The sequence below is a fragment of the Chanos chanos genome, chromosome 8 (assembly GCF_902362185.1).
Source record: "Chanos chanos chromosome 8, fChaCha1.1, whole genome shotgun sequence".
NCBI lineage: Eukaryota > Metazoa > Chordata > Actinopteri > Gonorynchiformes > Chanidae > Chanos > Chanos chanos.
Window position 1 is genome coordinate 204,954 of NC_044502.1, and position 17,586 is coordinate 222,539.

Genomic DNA, 17,586 nt, shown 5'->3' on the forward strand with positions numbered 1-17,586 from the left:
TTGACTCGTCTGGTGCTGGTTTAGACGTATAACTCTGTGAGCTAACAGACATAGGCTATGCAGTAACACAATGGCATTGATATAGAAGCTTCACACTCTGATCTCTGCTCATTTGGGCTACCACAGTTTTTAAAAAAAGGCTGTTTTAATATAACGTTTAGATCCACAGGTCTGTGATGCGTGTTGTCTCTCTGTGATATTCTGTGATTTCTGTGAAATGTGTTGTCTCTCTGTGATATGTTCACAGTTTGAACACACATGGGCCTCTCGTTATGACCCAGCTGCCACTGGAAAAGAGAAACATTTGCTTTTGCTTCTGATTTCATTTTAAGCTTTAATGTGTATTTATCAGTCATGATTTACATGTGTATATATGCACATAACCCAACCCCAACCCATATCCACACACCAAACCCATAAAACCAAAAAGTCTCAAAAACTACAAACAATCCAACTATAAAATCATAGTATGAGTGAGATATTCCAGTATGAAATTAAAAAACAAACAAACAAAAAAACGATAATAGTCAATACATAAAATATAAGTTATTGTAATTACTCAAAGGCAAAGATGAATTATTCTGACAAATACTGGCCCTGGCGTCAGACAGAATCTGCAGGCTGCATTGTCCTGCCCTGGAGACTGTGAAGGGAGATGAGAACATTCACACCAGTGCTAACAGCAAGTCATAGAGAGAGAGAGAGAGAGAGAGAGACAGAGAGAGATAGAGAGAGAGAGAGAGAAGATGAGAGAATGCACAGATGTGTATGTGTGTGTGTGTTTGAGTGAGTTTTTAGATGTAGTCATACAATCAATAGGTGTGTGTGTGTGTGTGTAATCATGTGATCAATAAGTATGTCCATGTGTAACCATATTGTCAGTATGTTTGTGTGTATAATGGTATGATCAGTGTGTGTGTGTATGGTTGCATTACACACACTGAGCAGTGAGCAGTGAAATGCAGACTGTGTGTGTGCCCATCCATCCAGCGAACACACACACTCTATGAGTTAGGAGCAGCGGGCAGCCACGGCCTGGGGACCAGCTCCAGGGGGCTATGCCAGAAAGCAGGTTTAGTGAAAACTCAGAATTAGTTAACTCAGAGTAAGTAGTATACCTCCTGATAGAAGAGCCCTATAGCTTCATTGTCCTAGCAAAACAAAGCCATAGGGCTCTTCTGTTTACTACTTACTCTGAGTTTTCACTAAACCTGCTTTCTGGAATACACCCAGGTCTATTTGCCAGGGTCGCTGACAAGAGAACCAATCCTGTCTTTGTGGTGGGAGGGAGCGCATGCAAACTCCACACAGAAAGAACTTGGGACAACCGAAACTCGAACCCAGGGCCTTCTCGCTGAGTGTATAACTGTATTATTAGTGTGTGAGTGTATAACTGTATTATCAGTGTGTTAGTGTATAACTGTATTATCAGTGTGTGAGTGTATAACTGCATTATCAGTGTGTTAGTGTATAACTGTATTATCAGTGTTTTAGTGTATAACTGTATTATCAGTGTTTTAGTGTATAATTGTATTATCAGTGTGTGAGTTTATAACTGTATTATCAGTGTGTGAGTGTATAATTGTATTATCAGTGTGTTAGTGTATAACTGTATTACCAGTGTGTGAGTGTATAACTGTATTATTAGTGTGTGAGTGTATAACTGTATTATCAGTGTTTTAGTGTATAACTGTATTATCAGTGTGTGTGTGTATAATTGTATTATCAGTGTTTTAGTGTATAACTGTATTATTAGTGTGTTAGTGTATAACTGTATTATCAGTGTTTTAGTGTATAATTGTATTATCAGTGTGTGAGTTTATAACTGTATTATCAGTGTGTGAGTGTATAACTGTATTATCAGTGTGTTAGTGTATAACTGTATTACCAGTGTGTTAGTGTATAACTGCATTATCAGTGTGTGAGTGTATAACTGTATTATTAGTGTGTGAGTGTATAACTGTATTATTAGTGTGTGAGTGTATAACTGTATTATCAGTGTGTGAGTGTATAACTGCATTATCAGTGTGTGAGTGTATAACTGTATTATCAGTGTGTGAGTGTATAACTGCATTATCAGTGTGTGAGTGTATAACTGTATTATCAGTGTTTTAGTGTATAACTGTATTATCAGTGTGTGAGTGTATAACTGCATTATCAGTGTTTTAGTGTATAACTGTATTATCAGTGTGTGAGTGTATAACTGCATTATCAGTGTGTGAGTGTATAACTGTATTATCAGTGTGTGAGTGTATAACTGCATTATCAGTGTGTGAGTGTATAACTGTATTATCAGTGTTTTAGTGTATAACTGTATTATCAGTGTGTGAGTGTATAACTGCATTATCAGTGTGTGAGTGTATAACTGTATTATCAGTGTTTTAGTGTATAACTGTATTATCAGTGTGTGAGTGTATAATTGTATTATCAGTGTGTGAGTGTATAACTGTATTATCAGTGTGTGAGTTTATAACTGTATTATCAGTGTGTGAGTGTATAATTGTATTATCAGTGTGTTAGTGTATAACTGTATTATCAGTGTGTGAGTGTATAACTGTATTATCAGTGTTTTAGTGTATAACTGTATTATCAGTGTGTGAGTGTATAATTGTATTATCAGTGTGTGAGTGTATAACTGTATTATCAGTGTGTGAGTTTATAACTGTATTATCAGTGTGTGAGTGTATAACTGTATTATCAGTGTTTTAGTGTATAACTGTATTATCAGTGTGTGAGTGTATAATTGTATTATCAGTGTGTGAGTGTCTAACTGTATTATCAGTGTGTGAGTTTATAACTGTATTATCAGTGTGTGAGTGTATAATTGTATTATCAGTGTGTTAGTGTATAACTGTATTATCAGTGTGTGAGTGTATAACTGTATTATCAGTGTGTGAGTGTATAACTGTATTATCAGTGTGTGAGTGTATAACTGCATTATCAGTGTGTGAGTGTATAACTGTATTATCAGTGTGTGAGTGTATAACTGTATTATCAGTGTGTGAGTGTATAACTGTATTATTAGTGTGTGAGTGTATAACTGTATTATCAGTGTGTGAGTGTATAACTGTATTATCAGTGTGTGAGTGTATAACTGTATTATCAGTGTGTGAGTGTATAACTGTATTATCAGTGTTTTAGTGTATAACTGTATTATTAGTGTGTTAGTGTATAACTGTATTATCAGTGTGTGAGTGTATAACTGTATTATCAGTGTGTGAGTGTATAACTGTATTATTAGTGTGTTAGTGTATAACTGTATTATCAGTGTGTGAGTGTATAACTGTATTATCAGTGTGTGAGTGTATAACTGTATTATCAGTGTGTGAGTGTATAACTGTATTATCAGTGTTTTAGTGTATAACTGTATTATCAGTGTTTTAGTGTATAACTGTATTATCAGTGTTTTAGTGTATAACTGTATTATTAGTGTGTGAGTGTATAACTGTATTATCAGTGTGTGAGTGTATAACTGTATTATCAGTGTGTGAGTGTATAACTGTATTATCAGTGTGTTAGTGTATAACTGTATTATCAGTGTTTTAGTGTATAACTGTATTATCAGTGTGTTACTGTAAATTTGTCTCTGCATTTAACCCAGCCAACACACCAGTAGTGATCACACACAGACCCAGGAGCAGTGGGCAACATTCCTCTGCACCCGGTTAAGTGCCTTTGCTCCTTGCTCAAGGGGACACAGCCATGGATGTCAGGCCCGGGAATCGAACCAGCAACCCTCCAGTCACAAGCCCGGTTCTCTAACCTTTAGACCACTCCCTAATAGAACCTAATAGAACCTAATAGAACCCTCACACATTTCCTGTAGAGCAAGCAGCACTGTGTCATACTGTTACAGTTCCACACTGGCTACCCATCTCAGCATTGCCTGGAGTATTACAACCAAAACACTTGTAGTTTGAGACAAAAATGCAAACATGAAGGTCTGGAATCAGATATCTCTGTGATTTAGCTTTATATCTAAGGCTTGTTAAGACTGGAATCCACGCAGGTTGACATATATGTTCACTGAATACACAGTGGAGACCCAGACTGAGTTTACAATAAGTCAGGGACTGAAAAAGACCGCAGATGTTCAGCCATCCTGGCAGGAGCTGTCCCTGGCCCAGTGAGAGAAGACAATGGTGACGTATGGTGATGTTCTCAAGAGGAGAAAACTCTTTTGAAGGTTCAGTCATCTTGGTAAGAGCTGGGATTGAGGTAGGGAGCTCAGGGACAGAGAGCACAAACCCAGACATGCATTCAAGACAGTGCAGTCTGATATTCACAGACATCATGGACAAAAATCACAAAGAAACACACATCGTTTATTCACAAGTGGGAAGGACCCTCATTACTGACATTCCAGACATTTCCATATGGCTCTTAATCAATGCGCACTTAAACTGACACAATAAGTCTGTTTGAAGGAGACACCTGATGAAACAACAGACGTGGTTTGAGGTTGGGGGCGGTCTTTTAGGAAACACAATGCGATGACATCATTTAGAAGGAGGAGTTTCTCAGCAGAAGCGTCATTCACTCCTGCATTTTCTCCTTTCACATTCCACACTAACTTTCCAAGCATTTCTCTCCACCTCAGAATCGCTTTTTTTCTTTTTCGGTTTATAAGAACCATAGAGCGATTCCTTTTGCTATTCTCTTTTATTCTCGTTGTGACATGTCCTTGTCTGCATTCCTTTCATTTCCTCATCATTACAATGCTGTGACTGCAGACTTTAGCTCTTTCCTTTTTTCTCTGTTGGGAACTGACTCTTTTCTGGCCTGGACTGGACCCCCATTGCGATGTCCTGTTCAAATGTCCTGTCTCTTCACTGGTTAGGGTAAGAGGGAGGAACATTCCGGAGAATCACAGAGGGATTTGTGCCTTATGCAAAGCATTGTCGAGATGGCTTAAGACTTGATCTGTTCGGGCTCAGAGCTCTCTGTATCCATATCAGAATCAAACAGAGAACGGCCAGTGCAGTCGCTGTCTGGAGTCTCTGCGTTGGAATAGGATTCCAGAGGCGTGCTGGGCTCCTCCTGGAAGCTGTCGGTTCTGGAATAGAGGCCCAGGTCAAGCAGCTGCGAGGGGGAATCGTCGTCCTCCCTTGAGTCCTCGTAGTAAAAGTCGTCCAAGTCCACAAACCATTCGGGCCAGAACTTCCTCCTGATCCGCTCACAGTACATGGCCAAGTTGATGAGCTCACCTGTATGAAAGAAGTTCAGTTACATATCACAACCTGTTCATTTCACCCTTTACCAGCAGACGCCTCTCTCGCTAGGTACAGTGGCATGTTAACCATATGAAACCCAGGGTGGAGATAACGCTATGCTGTTTCCTGTCTGGAGAGGGAATCGGACATGTTGCAGGAGGTGAAGATCAGGTTGTTAACCTGACTCGCATCCGTTCGCAACTTAGAGCAGGGATCATGGAAAATCCCTGCCAACCACGAGCTTCAGTGTGTCCTCCCATCCACATCTGAACCCCCAATGCCGCTTTTAAGACACTGAGCAGGAAGTAGATCAGTAAAAATTAGGCTATTTGAGTATAGATGAAAGGTGGCACACATTTGTCAGGGTTAAGGGTCACATATCTGTGTTAGGGGTTAAAGGTCACGTATCTGTGTAGGGGCCAGGGATTAGAAACAAAAAAGAAAACTGGAAACAAAGCAAATGTTGGAATGAATGTAACTGATAACAGCAACAAAAACAGTTTTAGTTCTTCTGGAGTGAAAACGCTATTTTCAATTTTAGATGACCGATAAATGACATTATTTTTCATTCCTATAGACGAGTTTCTTGTTTACAAACATAACTGGGTGTGTGCCCATTCAGGGGGCAAAACTGCTTTGGTAGCTGGTCACAAGATTGTAGTCAACTGTTGTTAATCAACATAGACTTTACATTGTTTGTAAATTCTTGTTGACTCAATAATAAAACGCCATTTCAGAGTTGGATCTGTTTGCTTGTCTTTCATTATGTAAAAGGTTAGCTAACCATAGTTGACTGTCAGTCATGATCATATTCAAATCAATGTTTAGCTAAAAGGAGCTAGCCGAATCACAAAAACCCTTATGGCTTGCTGACATGTCCTATGAATTTTGCTGAACTTACCTGCTTTTGTTGATTGTTGAACCTGTCTATCCTCTCCTTATCTGACAATGTGAGGAGCATGGTGGTAACATTAGTGTCAATAAAGTGACTAAGTCAAAGTAAAAATGTTTACAATCTGCCACATTTGGATTTGACAGCGACTGTAAACATACAGTGCGAGACGTGTGAGGTGCATGACAGGTCCGGGTCAGTGAGGGAACGGTTGGCACCGATTACACCAGAAAGAAACTCGCACGGCACCGATTACACTGGAAAGAACCTCGCACTGCACTGATTACACTGGAAAGAAACTCATACTGCACTGATTACACTGGAAAGAAACTCATACTGCACCGATTACATCAATAAATTAGTTCTCAGTAATGGTGAGAAATTACCAGATCCCTACGCTATTCCTGGCCTCGAATGGATTTTTAGATATGTCCAAGTGGCCAGCAATCACATGGCCAGATATTTATATACATCTATCTCATAGAGAAGCCCAGCGCAGCCTGATTTAAAAATGTTGCTGTCAGAAAGGAAACTGTTGCAGGGAAACAAATAAAATTTAAAACTGTAATTGCTTCCATGTCATCTTATTTCATTTAAAAGTTGTCGGCTGACCCAGTAGGACCCGTTTCCACAAAGTTGGAAAACAATGCGTTGCCCTTACGCCCACCTTCACACTCATCCTATCAGTGTTGCTTAATGACGGCCGGAGCGCTGGCATGCTCAAATAGATTCTTTGCATGAATTCTTTTTTCACCTCATATGTTTGGAATGTGGAGAGGGTGTGGTTCCAGGGGAGGGACAGTCAGGCTACATGGCAGAGGTCAATCTGGTGCATGACTCATTCAGCCTTTTGTGCAAAGCAGCAAATATTCATTTTTTTGTTCTTTCTGATGCTTATTTATTTTACCCTATTGATATATAAATCATTTTGTAAAGGCATTGTCATTTTCAAAAAGAACGTTATTAACCGGTAAGAGGAGAAGCCTCGGAGCACTGGAACAGGATCCTAAAAAATGACGTTTCTGCTCAGAACGAACTGAGATGAAAACATTTTGTTTTTAATCCCCGTTAAGGGTCATATGTCTGTGTTAGGGGTTAAGGGTCATATGTCTGTGTTGGGGGATAAAGGTCAGATATCTGTGTTAGGGGTTGAGGGTCAGATGCCTGTCTGTATAAAGGTTATGAGTCACGTGACCTGCTGACCTTTGATGAGCTGCTCTGGGCGCGTGCCTGGCAGTGTCCACATGGCCTGGGCCAAATGACCAAAGACAACAGCGTCCACTGCAGAGAGCGCTGGCCCCATAATGTACCTCTTATCACCTTCAGTAAGAGCACAGAGAGAGAGATCCAATAACTGCCATTATTCACGAAAGCTGAAATCAGAGAAAACACATTAGCACACCTGCAGAACTACACACACACACAGAGTATTCACCAGTTCATTGTTTTTGCAGAATACTTAATACAAACATTCACTTTCACTTGTGATTTTCCTGTATAACATCCCTCCAATGCCAAATGCAAGTGACCAAACGTTCAGGACCAAATTCTTTTCTTGTCTCTTGTCTATGGAACAATAAGTCAAAACTGTTTGGCAACAACAAAGCTACACAAACAGATAGAGGAAATGAGGGAGTACAGAAGACGACTGAACACAGAGGAAAAATGCAGGAGGATTCTGGGATCCTCCATAAAGACGGTTGTATAGGGTTAAGTGTGTGTGTATAGTGTTGAGTCTGGGTGCGGTTGTGTAGTGTTGAGTGTGGTTGTGTAGCGTTGAGTGTGATTGTGTAGAGTTGAGTTGTGAAATGACTCTGTGAGGCTGTAGTATGCTCTTTCAGCCACAGGGGGTCAGCCTTATTTGGTGACATGTAGGAAGAGCTTCACCAGTCAAACATGCCCGCTCCTCCCACTGAATACACACAACAAAACTCCCAGTAATCATTCTCTCTTTCCATTACTACAGACTGAAAACAATACCACACACACACACACACACGCACACACAAATAAAACCAAACACACACACACACACACACACATGCACACACACACAAATAAAACCAAACACACACACACACATTTTCACACACCCAGCAGCGTGGCAAGTGTGCGCATGTCCCTCTCCATCAGGGCGTAGACTTCCTCACGGGAGAATCGTCCCAGTCCGTGGCCATACATCTCTCGTCTGACTATCCCACCTGTAACATGACTCCAGATCCACTTCAGCAGGTCGCTGAGCGGACCAGTCACCGCCAACATCTTCTGGGTCTGTTCCAAGTTATCCACCCACTGACAGTACACGATTGTCCTTTAACACACACATAAACACGCAATAACTGCACACAGAAACTGAGCTTCACTGCTACCCTCTTACACAGACATACATTGGATAGAAAATGAACACACAACCCCTCCAAAGTCAGTAAATTGTATGGATTGAAATGGGACTTGTTTTGCGCTAACACAAAGTATACAAAATAGCTTACCATATGAATGCAGTGAAATCATTTTAATTAAAACAAAAGAGAGCATTTAATGAACAGAGCTGAAATTTCCTCATTTTTTAAGTATATTACCCCCCCCCCCTCCCCCCCCAAGTCAATACTCGGTGGAAGCACCTCTGGCAGCAACTACAGCTGCCAGTCTTTTTGGGTAGCTCGGCACGCCTGGATTGGCACGGCTGGATTGGCACGCCTGGATTGGCACGGCTGGATTGGCACGGCTGGATTGGCACACTTGCATGTGGAGGTCTTCACTCACTCCTCCTCCTTGCAGAACTGTTTGTTTTTCAGCTGGATTTAAGTCAGGGCTTTGACTTGGCTCCTCCAGCACATCCACCTTGTTCTTTACAAGCCACTCCATGGTAGCTTTGGCCTTGTGCTTAGGGTCATCGTCTTACTGGAATATGAATTTCCGACCCATTTTCGGTCTTTTTGTAGACTTCTTCAGGTGCTTCTCCAGAATCTCCCTGTATTTGGCTCCATCCAAGCGTTTGGCATTTATGCCAAGTAGTTCTATTTTGGTTTAATATGACCACAAAACTTTCTGCCAGTTTGCTGCAGGATCCTTAAGGTGTTTTTTTTTTTTGCAAACTTCAAACGGACCTTTTTTAGACGTGGCGTCTTTCTTGGCACCTTTCCATACAGGCTGGACGTGTGCAATGTCTTTGATATCGTTGTATGATGAACATGTCGCCCTCTGTTGGCCATAAAACCCTGTAGATCTTACAAGGTTGCCACTGGATTCCAGGCAACCTCTCTGACCAGGTGTCTTCTCTCCTGGTCGTCTGGTTTAGATGGATGCTCTGATTCTGGTAGACTGTAGATGGTGCCACTTTCCATTCCTTAATGATGGTCTTAAACAGTGCTCCTGGGTATCTTCAAAGCCTTGGAAATCGTTTCATATCCCTCACCTGATGTGGACCTTTCCACAACTTCGTCACAGATTTGTTTTGGGAGATGTCTGGAGTCCACGCTGCTGTCTTTGTGTGAGACTGCTCTTCCAAACAGAGGCACCATGGTAAGCAGCTGTTTTTATTCACATCAAGTTAATTACTGTGATTCCACACAGGTGTAGGACAATGAACTATTGTGTGATCTTGAGGGCAATTTTATCATTTGTTTTTCACTTTGAAATGGTTAAGTACTGTGTGTAGAGTAGTAGGAAAAACACATAGATTTGTTGCATTTTAATTAGAGGCTATCGATCAGCTAAATCAGAAAATTGTTCAAGGGAGTGTAGTCATTTTCTATCCACTGTATACAAACATGTATAATATAATGTAAAAAGTCTCTCTTCCAATTTCTGTTTGACAAAGCAATACCCCACATCAAATATTCCATTCACAATACTCCACGGTCAGTACTCAACAAACAGCACATCACATCCAACATTCCACATACAGTAGCTGGCACACAACACTCCATAACCAGTCTCTTCATTAACTGGACACACTATGCCAGTACAGATATAGAGGAAATCCAGTTAGTACACTGGGCATTGTGTGAACAAATAGAAAAAACACAGCTAGTAACAGGAACAGACTCAATCCTAAAGTCTAAAAACGCTGTAATGGTCTCCCTCTCTGTCCTGTCCTCTGTCTCACCAGTAGAAATGCTCCTCCACCATCTTGGTTATGGCATGAGACACAGCCTTCTCCTGTGGACTGAGGTCCTTATTAAGATTCACTCCCAGCCTCTCCTCCAAGAAGTCCATGATGAACTCTGTTCCACACACCTGCTCCTGGTTATACTCAATCCACGGCATCTTCCCTTGGGCTGACAACTTACCATCAAAGTAGTTCTGACAAAGAGAGAAGTTTAAAATGAATGTGGAAAGACAGGTGATTCATTGAAGGAGAAAAGAAAGAAAAGAGGAAATGATTGGAGATGATAAAGAAGGGAATAAAAGGAAGGATGATATAGAAAAAAGACAACAGAGGAAAGGACAAACGTGTAATATTAGGAGTGTCTTTTCAGGAAGGTATGGAGGCTCTCCTGTCTCAGTTCAGTCCTATTCAAATCCATTCAAATATGCCTTGATGACATAACTGTGATAATAGTAAGAATGAAATCTCTGGCTATTTTTCTGGCTGTCATACTCACACACCTGGTAAGGTAGATCTACCATGCGTAGGTAGGTCTCCATTTTCAGGCAGAAAGGGGAGAGACTGGGCACTCCACTTTTGGGTCTGGAGAACTGATGAAGAATGATGGCGTCTTTCGAATCCAGCTCCTGCTCCTTTCTGCAGGTGAAAAATGAAGGCACAACTCACAATGCAGAGCAGTTACCAGAACTTACAATGCAGAGCAGTTACCAGAACTCACAATGCAGAGCAGTTACTAGAACTTACGATGCAGAGCAGTTACTAGAACTTACGATGCAGAGCAGTTACCAGAACTTACAATGCAAAGCAGTTACCAGAAAGCACAACAGTAACCAAACAGACTTCAATTAGCCTTTAAGCCTTCAAACATTCCTCAATTAAGGTCATACAGATTGTAAGCCAAAACAATGACTTTTTAAGATCTTCATACCGAACAGAATGATGACTATGTACTGTGGGGTGCTAGTGTCCTGTTAGTTGACTATGTGCTAATGTGTTAGTTTACTGTGTGCTGCTGGGCTGTTGGTGTGTATTAATTGAATGTGTATTGGTGTGTGTTGGTGTGTGTTAGTTGACTGTATGTTGGTGTGCGTTAGTTGACTGTGTGTTGGTGGTGTGTTAGTTGACTGTGTTGGTGGGTGTTGGTGTGTCTCGGTTATGTTGGCAGAGTGCTGGTGTGTGTTTTTTTGACAGAGTGTTGGTGTGTGTTAGTTGAGTGTGTGTTGACTGTGTGTTGGTGTGTCTTAGTTGACTGTGTGTTGGTGGTGTGTTCATTGACTGTGTGTTGGTGCGTGTTCATTGACTGTGTGTTGGTGGGGTGTTGCTGTCTTACTTGACTGTGTGTTGGTGGAGTGTTGGTGTATGTTAGTTGACTGTGTCTTGGTGTGGTACTGGGGTGTGTTAGGAGACTGTGTGTTGGCGTGTGTTAGTTGACTGAGTGTTGGTAGTGTGTTGGTGTGTGTTAGTTAAATGTGAATTGGTGCATGATAGTTGACTGTGTATTGGTGTGGTATTGCTGTGTGTTAATTGACTGTGTGGTGTTGGTGTATGTTGGGTGACTGAGTGTCGGTGTGTGTTACTTGACTGGGTGGTGGTGGAGTGTTGGTGTGTGTTAGTTGACTGGGTGTTGGTGTGTGTTAGTTGAACGTGCATTGGTGGAGTGTTGATGTGTGTTAGTTGACTGTGTGTTGGTGTGTGTTAGTTGACTGTGTGTTGGTGTGTGTTAGTTGACTGAGTGTTGGTGGGGTGTTGGTGTGTGTTAGTTGAATGCGCTTTGGTGGAGTGTTGGGGTGTGTTAGTTGACTGTGTGTTGGTGTGTGTTAGTTGACTGAGTGTTGGTGGGGTGTTGGTGTGTGTTAGTTGAATGCGTATTGGTGGAGTGTTGGTGTGTGTTAGTTGACTGTGTGGTTGTGGGGTGTTGGTGTGTGTTAGTTGAATGTGCGTTGGTGGAGTGTTGGTGTGTGTTAGATGCAGCTTCCATTGCTTATTTTTACTGTCCTTCCTGATATAATTACTAATCTTTTCCTCTTTTCCTTCTTCTCACCCTTTAAAATAACAATCCTGATTGACCTACAACAGTGTACTTCACTCCTCTTATGCCTTTTTCCCATATTCTCACTGCATAAAATCACTGACACACATTGACTATGCACTGACTTAAGATATTTTTCCAACTAGACTTTCTGTTATTACATGAAAATTCTTATATATTCTCATTTCATTTAATAATCTGATGGCTATACCCTAGTTATACTGGTGCCAGCCAGGGGAAGGTAGATCCCCACATTTCAGCCTTGGTTCCTCTACAGACTCCTCCTCATTTCAGTCAAAGTGTATTTTGCTTTGCCTCTGTTTTCTTAGCCTTTCTCGGTTTTGCTTTGCCTCCGTTTTCTTAGCCTTTCTCGGTTTTGCTTTGCCTCTGTTTTCTTAGCCTTTCTTGGTGAAGTCTTAGGCCCCATTTCCTATAAAGCTATTTTGTGACAATTTCCACAGTAAAAAGCACTACAGAGATTGGTGGAGGCTCAAATGTTTTTTAACAGACTCAGCCCCATGTAAAATTGTCCCCCCCCACTCCCTGAGTCTTCTCTCCTGTGAGATTTCTCTCATTCCAAACCCCACAAAACAGAGGGACGACCCAATTAACCACATCCTACAGAAAGGTGTACAGGTGTCAGAAACTTAAACCACACTCTGCAGAATCATGTACTGGAGTCAGAAACTGTCATGAGTATGGGCACATTATGTCTCCTTTATGTCATATTCATCAAGAAGGAAGAAGGCATGTTTGGCTACTCTGTTTTACAGTAACTTTCCAGTAAAGTCAAGAAAAAACTGTTATTACTCCCTAGTGACTGGATAACTGATCTGTTTAATTAACAGAAATCTATATTTATCTCTCATGTGTATGCAAACGTGTGAGCATTGACAAAAAAGCTTGGCCTGACCGTGATATCCAGAATGAACAGTAACCATACTCATCGGTACCACACTCATCAGTACCACACTCATGTTTTACTGATTACAAGCAGAGGAAGAACTTGAGAGCGCCTACCTGTCTGTGAGAAAAACACCCAGAAAACAAAACAGGAAAAGGGCACACAGCACCGCTGCTACAGCTATAGCATTGCTAACCTTAACACCCACCGGAACAAAAATTCGCATATGACATTAGATATGTCCAAGTGCTAAATTACCTCACTGGTTTAGATTATGGCACACTGTAGCATTCTTACCATTTAGTCAACTGTCACCAAAATATAATATTAGCTTTTAAAGTAGATAGTTACAGACAATAATTCTCTGTCACCATGTCAGCAAATGTGACTACTGACTGCACCTGGAGTTCATGTATAAAAACATTCAAATTACAGTTAGTATTGTGTTACAATGCCTCTTTCCTTGAAGACCATATCCCAGTATTGGACTAAGAAGTCAGTGTTTCTACTTTGATCAAGATTTTTACTTTTTAGCATAGGCTAGAGAACTGCAACTGGAAATCTTTGTAATAAAGCAGTTGGATTTTTATATTTCTGAATGTAAGCACTAGTTTACCCCAGTGATGGTAGGTCATCTGTTTGAAGAATATAAACCAACAGTTTAAGCCACTGTTAGTGGTTGTATCTCCTACGGTTTGTAACTGTTCTATCTTTTATATTGTAATACTGAATGGAAAAACAATTCTGTTTGCTTGAATAATGAAGGAGATACTTTTACTTTAACAGCTGTTAACTGTTAAAATACTTTTAGGCCATAGGCCATTGTTACACCTTTCCTATGTTGATGTTCATTCAAAGTTTTTAGTTTTTAATAAAGGAGCACGTGCCGTATGGGGGATTCCTGTGGCCATCGAAGCAGGTATTGAGAATAGTGGAATTTCCCTGGTATTAACATTGACTGACAAAATTCTGGTATCAGGACATTCTTACTCCATGGGCTGAACAAAATATATATTGGACATCACCAACACATAAAGCACATCACATAAGAGAAGAGGCAGGTGATCTTTAAGACCTGGTCATCTTAGTTTTCTAATTATTTAGAAAGCCGGCTAAAGGAGAGGGCCTTAGTCCAGCTGTGCCCCATGAGCTGTGAGAGCATACGTGTATGCGCGCGCGCCTCTCACGCGAACCTAAAGGTCATTCCAACACAACTGCAGCATTTTAAAGCACAGCCGGCTGAACAATACCAAGACATTTTAGGAAACTTGGCAATATCCGGATCCTTTCATGTCTCAGAAGCGAGAGCGTTTGATCCTTTAAGTATTATGGTGGGATGCCGCTTAATCATGACGTAACATAGGTTGGACTCACTATGCACAAAATGCTGTATTTACTGTATTCTACATCTATATTTGCTGAAAATGCAGTATGCTTGAAATGTTACATTTAGAGATGACGTATAAATGCAGACGCAGACATTTCTTAGCCGTCTTTCATCCCTGCAATAACCGAGTTCTGTGAACCATAAACGCTAGTGTTTAAGTAATCATACCACCAAAGGGATAGGGGTACCTCCTTCAAACGGGCAGTTACATCACGTTCCCTTCACTCAGAGCGCTTGTTCTCCAACTGACTCTGCTCGTGCATGCCTCACCCCGCCCAACCGTATTCGACTGAGTAATAGTCCTGATAGAAACAGCGGGACAATCTCTGCTTTTGGATTGTTTTTCACTCTAAATACGAATATGCTCATTCTAAACACGAATGCTACGAGTTAGAAACGAGAACTGGGATGCTTGTCACAGTGAAAACATTGGATCTGTGTGAATTTGCACCCTGTCCATGTTTGTGGCTCACCTGATGGCGAGCAGCTCGTGCAGTAAGTAAGCAGCGGCGGCAAGTAATGCGCCTCCGGTAAGATAGAGCGTTTTCCGCCACCACGAGTCCGACCCAAGTGCTGACATGATCCCGGCGTAGTCCTGCAGTGGGTAGGCGATGATGTACCCATAAAATGAGAGCTGTTCATCCAAGCCACATAACCCCAGGGAAAGGCTCTGATTCCGTCCAATATCAATCACACACGAACGGGACCATGCGAGCCCAATGCGCCAGTACATTCTCTCCCCGATGCTCCTCTTTTTGCCCCTCAGCGCTTGTTTGCTTTTTCAGAGGCTTCATCGGTGCTAGGCAGAGGTGATGGCTGATACAAGATGAAATGTGGAGGAAGCGGACATTTTGCCTGGTGGTTGTCCCCGCAACGGGGTCGACATTGGTCCGCAGCCTCTCACCGTCGCTGTTTGCTCTGCTGAGCGCATGTGTCGTCACAGCGGAGACCGCACCGATCAGTACCTCGCGCCCACCACGCGAGGGAAGTACTCGGAAACAATGTGCGACTGTAGGAGTAGTTCATTGGGCTTTAAGTATTAAACTTATTGTTATTCTTATTATTGTTATTGTTGTTATTGTTATTGTTATTCTTACTCTTATTGTTGATGTTGTTGTCAAATATACTGGGACTATGGGCACTATCCAATTACTCTACCTTATATCCACTTCAACAAATTAATATGTGACTGATTGCAAGAGCAAAAAAGTGGAAAGGTCCTTTAAATTTTATTTTAAAAGGGTTTTGAACTGGCATCATAGTGTCAGCTCAGTTAATGGCACTTTTATGGGTCATGCCACAACACATTCATAAAATATTTTCATATAATCGCTGTGGTATGCAGTGAGTGTTAATGTTAGTGATGGTGTGCATCCTAAGAAAAAACAGATTTGTTTACTGTAGATGATTCAGAAGATTAAGCTGAAATGGGCCCAGGTTTATCTGTCTGCTGCTGCATTAATACATTCCTTTACTCTCCATCCATCTCTGTAAACTACAGCCACCCTGTTACCATCTCCCCACTCTACCATAGTTACTGTGTTACCATCTCCCCACTCTAACATAGTTACTGTGTTACCATCTCTCCACTCTGCCATAGTTACTGTTACCATCTCTCCACTCTACCATAGTTACTGTGTTACCATCTCCCCACTCTACCATAGTTACTGTGTTACCATCTCTCCACTCTACCATAGTTACTGTTACCATCTCTCCACTCTACCATAGTTACTGTGTTACCATCTCCCCACTCTACCATAGTTACTGTGTTACCATCTCTCCACTCTACCATAGTTACTGTGTTACCATCTCCCCACTCTACCATAGTTACTGTGTTACCATCTCCCCACTCTACCATAGTTACTGTTACCATCTCTCCACTCTACCATAGTTACTGTGTTACCATCTCCCCACTCTACCATAGTTACTGTGTTACCATCTCCCCACTCTACCATAGTTACTGTGTTACCATCTCCCCACTCTACCATAGTTACTGTTACCATCTCCCCACTCTACCATAGTTACTGTGTTACCATCTCTCCACTCTACCATAGTTACTGTGTTACCATCTCTCCACTCTACCATAGTTACTGTGTTACCATCTCCCCACTCTACCATAGTTACTGTGTTACCATCTCCCCACTCTACCATAGTTACTGTGTTACCATCTCTCCACTCTACCATAGTTACTGTGTTACCATCTCCCCACTCTACCATAGTTACTGTGTTACCATCTCCCCACTCTACCATAGTTACTGTGTTACCATCTCTCCACTCTACCATAGTTACTGTGTTACCATCTCCCCACTCTACCATAGTTACTGTGTTACCATCTCTCCACTCTACCATAGTTACTGTGTTACCATCTCCCCACTCTACCATAGTTACTGTGTTACCATCTCTCCACTCTACCATAGTTACTGTGTTACCATCTCCCCACTCTACCATAGTTACTGTGTTACCATCTCTCCACTCTACCATAGTTACTGTGTTACCATCTCCCCACTCTACCATAGTTACTGTGTTACCATCTCCCCACTCTACCATAGTTACTGTGTTACCATCTCCCCACTCTACCATAGTTACTGTGTTACCATCTCCCCACTCTACCATAGTTACTGTGTTACCATCTCCCCACTCTACCATAGTTACTGTGTTACCATCTCCCCACTCTACCATAGTTACTGTGTTACCATCTCTCCACTCTACCATAGTTACTGTGTTACCATCTCCCCACTCTACCATAGTTACTGTGTTACCATCTCCCCACTCTAACATAGTTACTGTGTTACCATCTCTCCACTCTACCATAGTTACTGTGTTACCATCTCCCCACTCTACCATAGTTACTGTGTTACCATCTCCCCACTCTACCATAGTTACTGTGTTACCATCTCCCCACTCTACCATAGTTACTGTGTTACCATCTCTCCACTCTACCATAGTTACTGTGTTACCATCTCTCCACTCTACCATAGTTACTGTGTTACCATCTCCCCACTCTACCATAGTTACTGTGTTACCATCTCCCCACTCTACCATAGTTACTG

At 41.6% G+C, this 17,586-nt stretch overlaps 1 protein-coding gene across 1 annotated transcript; it reads right to left on the reverse strand.

Moving 5' to 3' along the window:
* Nucleotides 1–4,911: 4,911 nt before the first annotated feature.
* faxca (failed axon connections homolog, metaxin like GST domain containing a) lies at nt 4,912–15,269 on the reverse strand. Its single transcript, XM_030781672.1, has 6 exons — nt 15,010–15,269; nt 10,717–10,852; nt 10,214–10,410; nt 8,199–8,416; nt 7,309–7,425; nt 4,912–5,207 (listed from the first exon to the last, which is right to left on the reverse strand). Exons 1-6 carry the CDS (start codon nt 15,267–15,269, stop codon nt 4,912–4,914), a joined length of 1,224 nt encoding a protein of 407 aa, XP_030637532.1.
* Nucleotides 15,270–17,586: the final 2,317 nt, after the last annotated feature.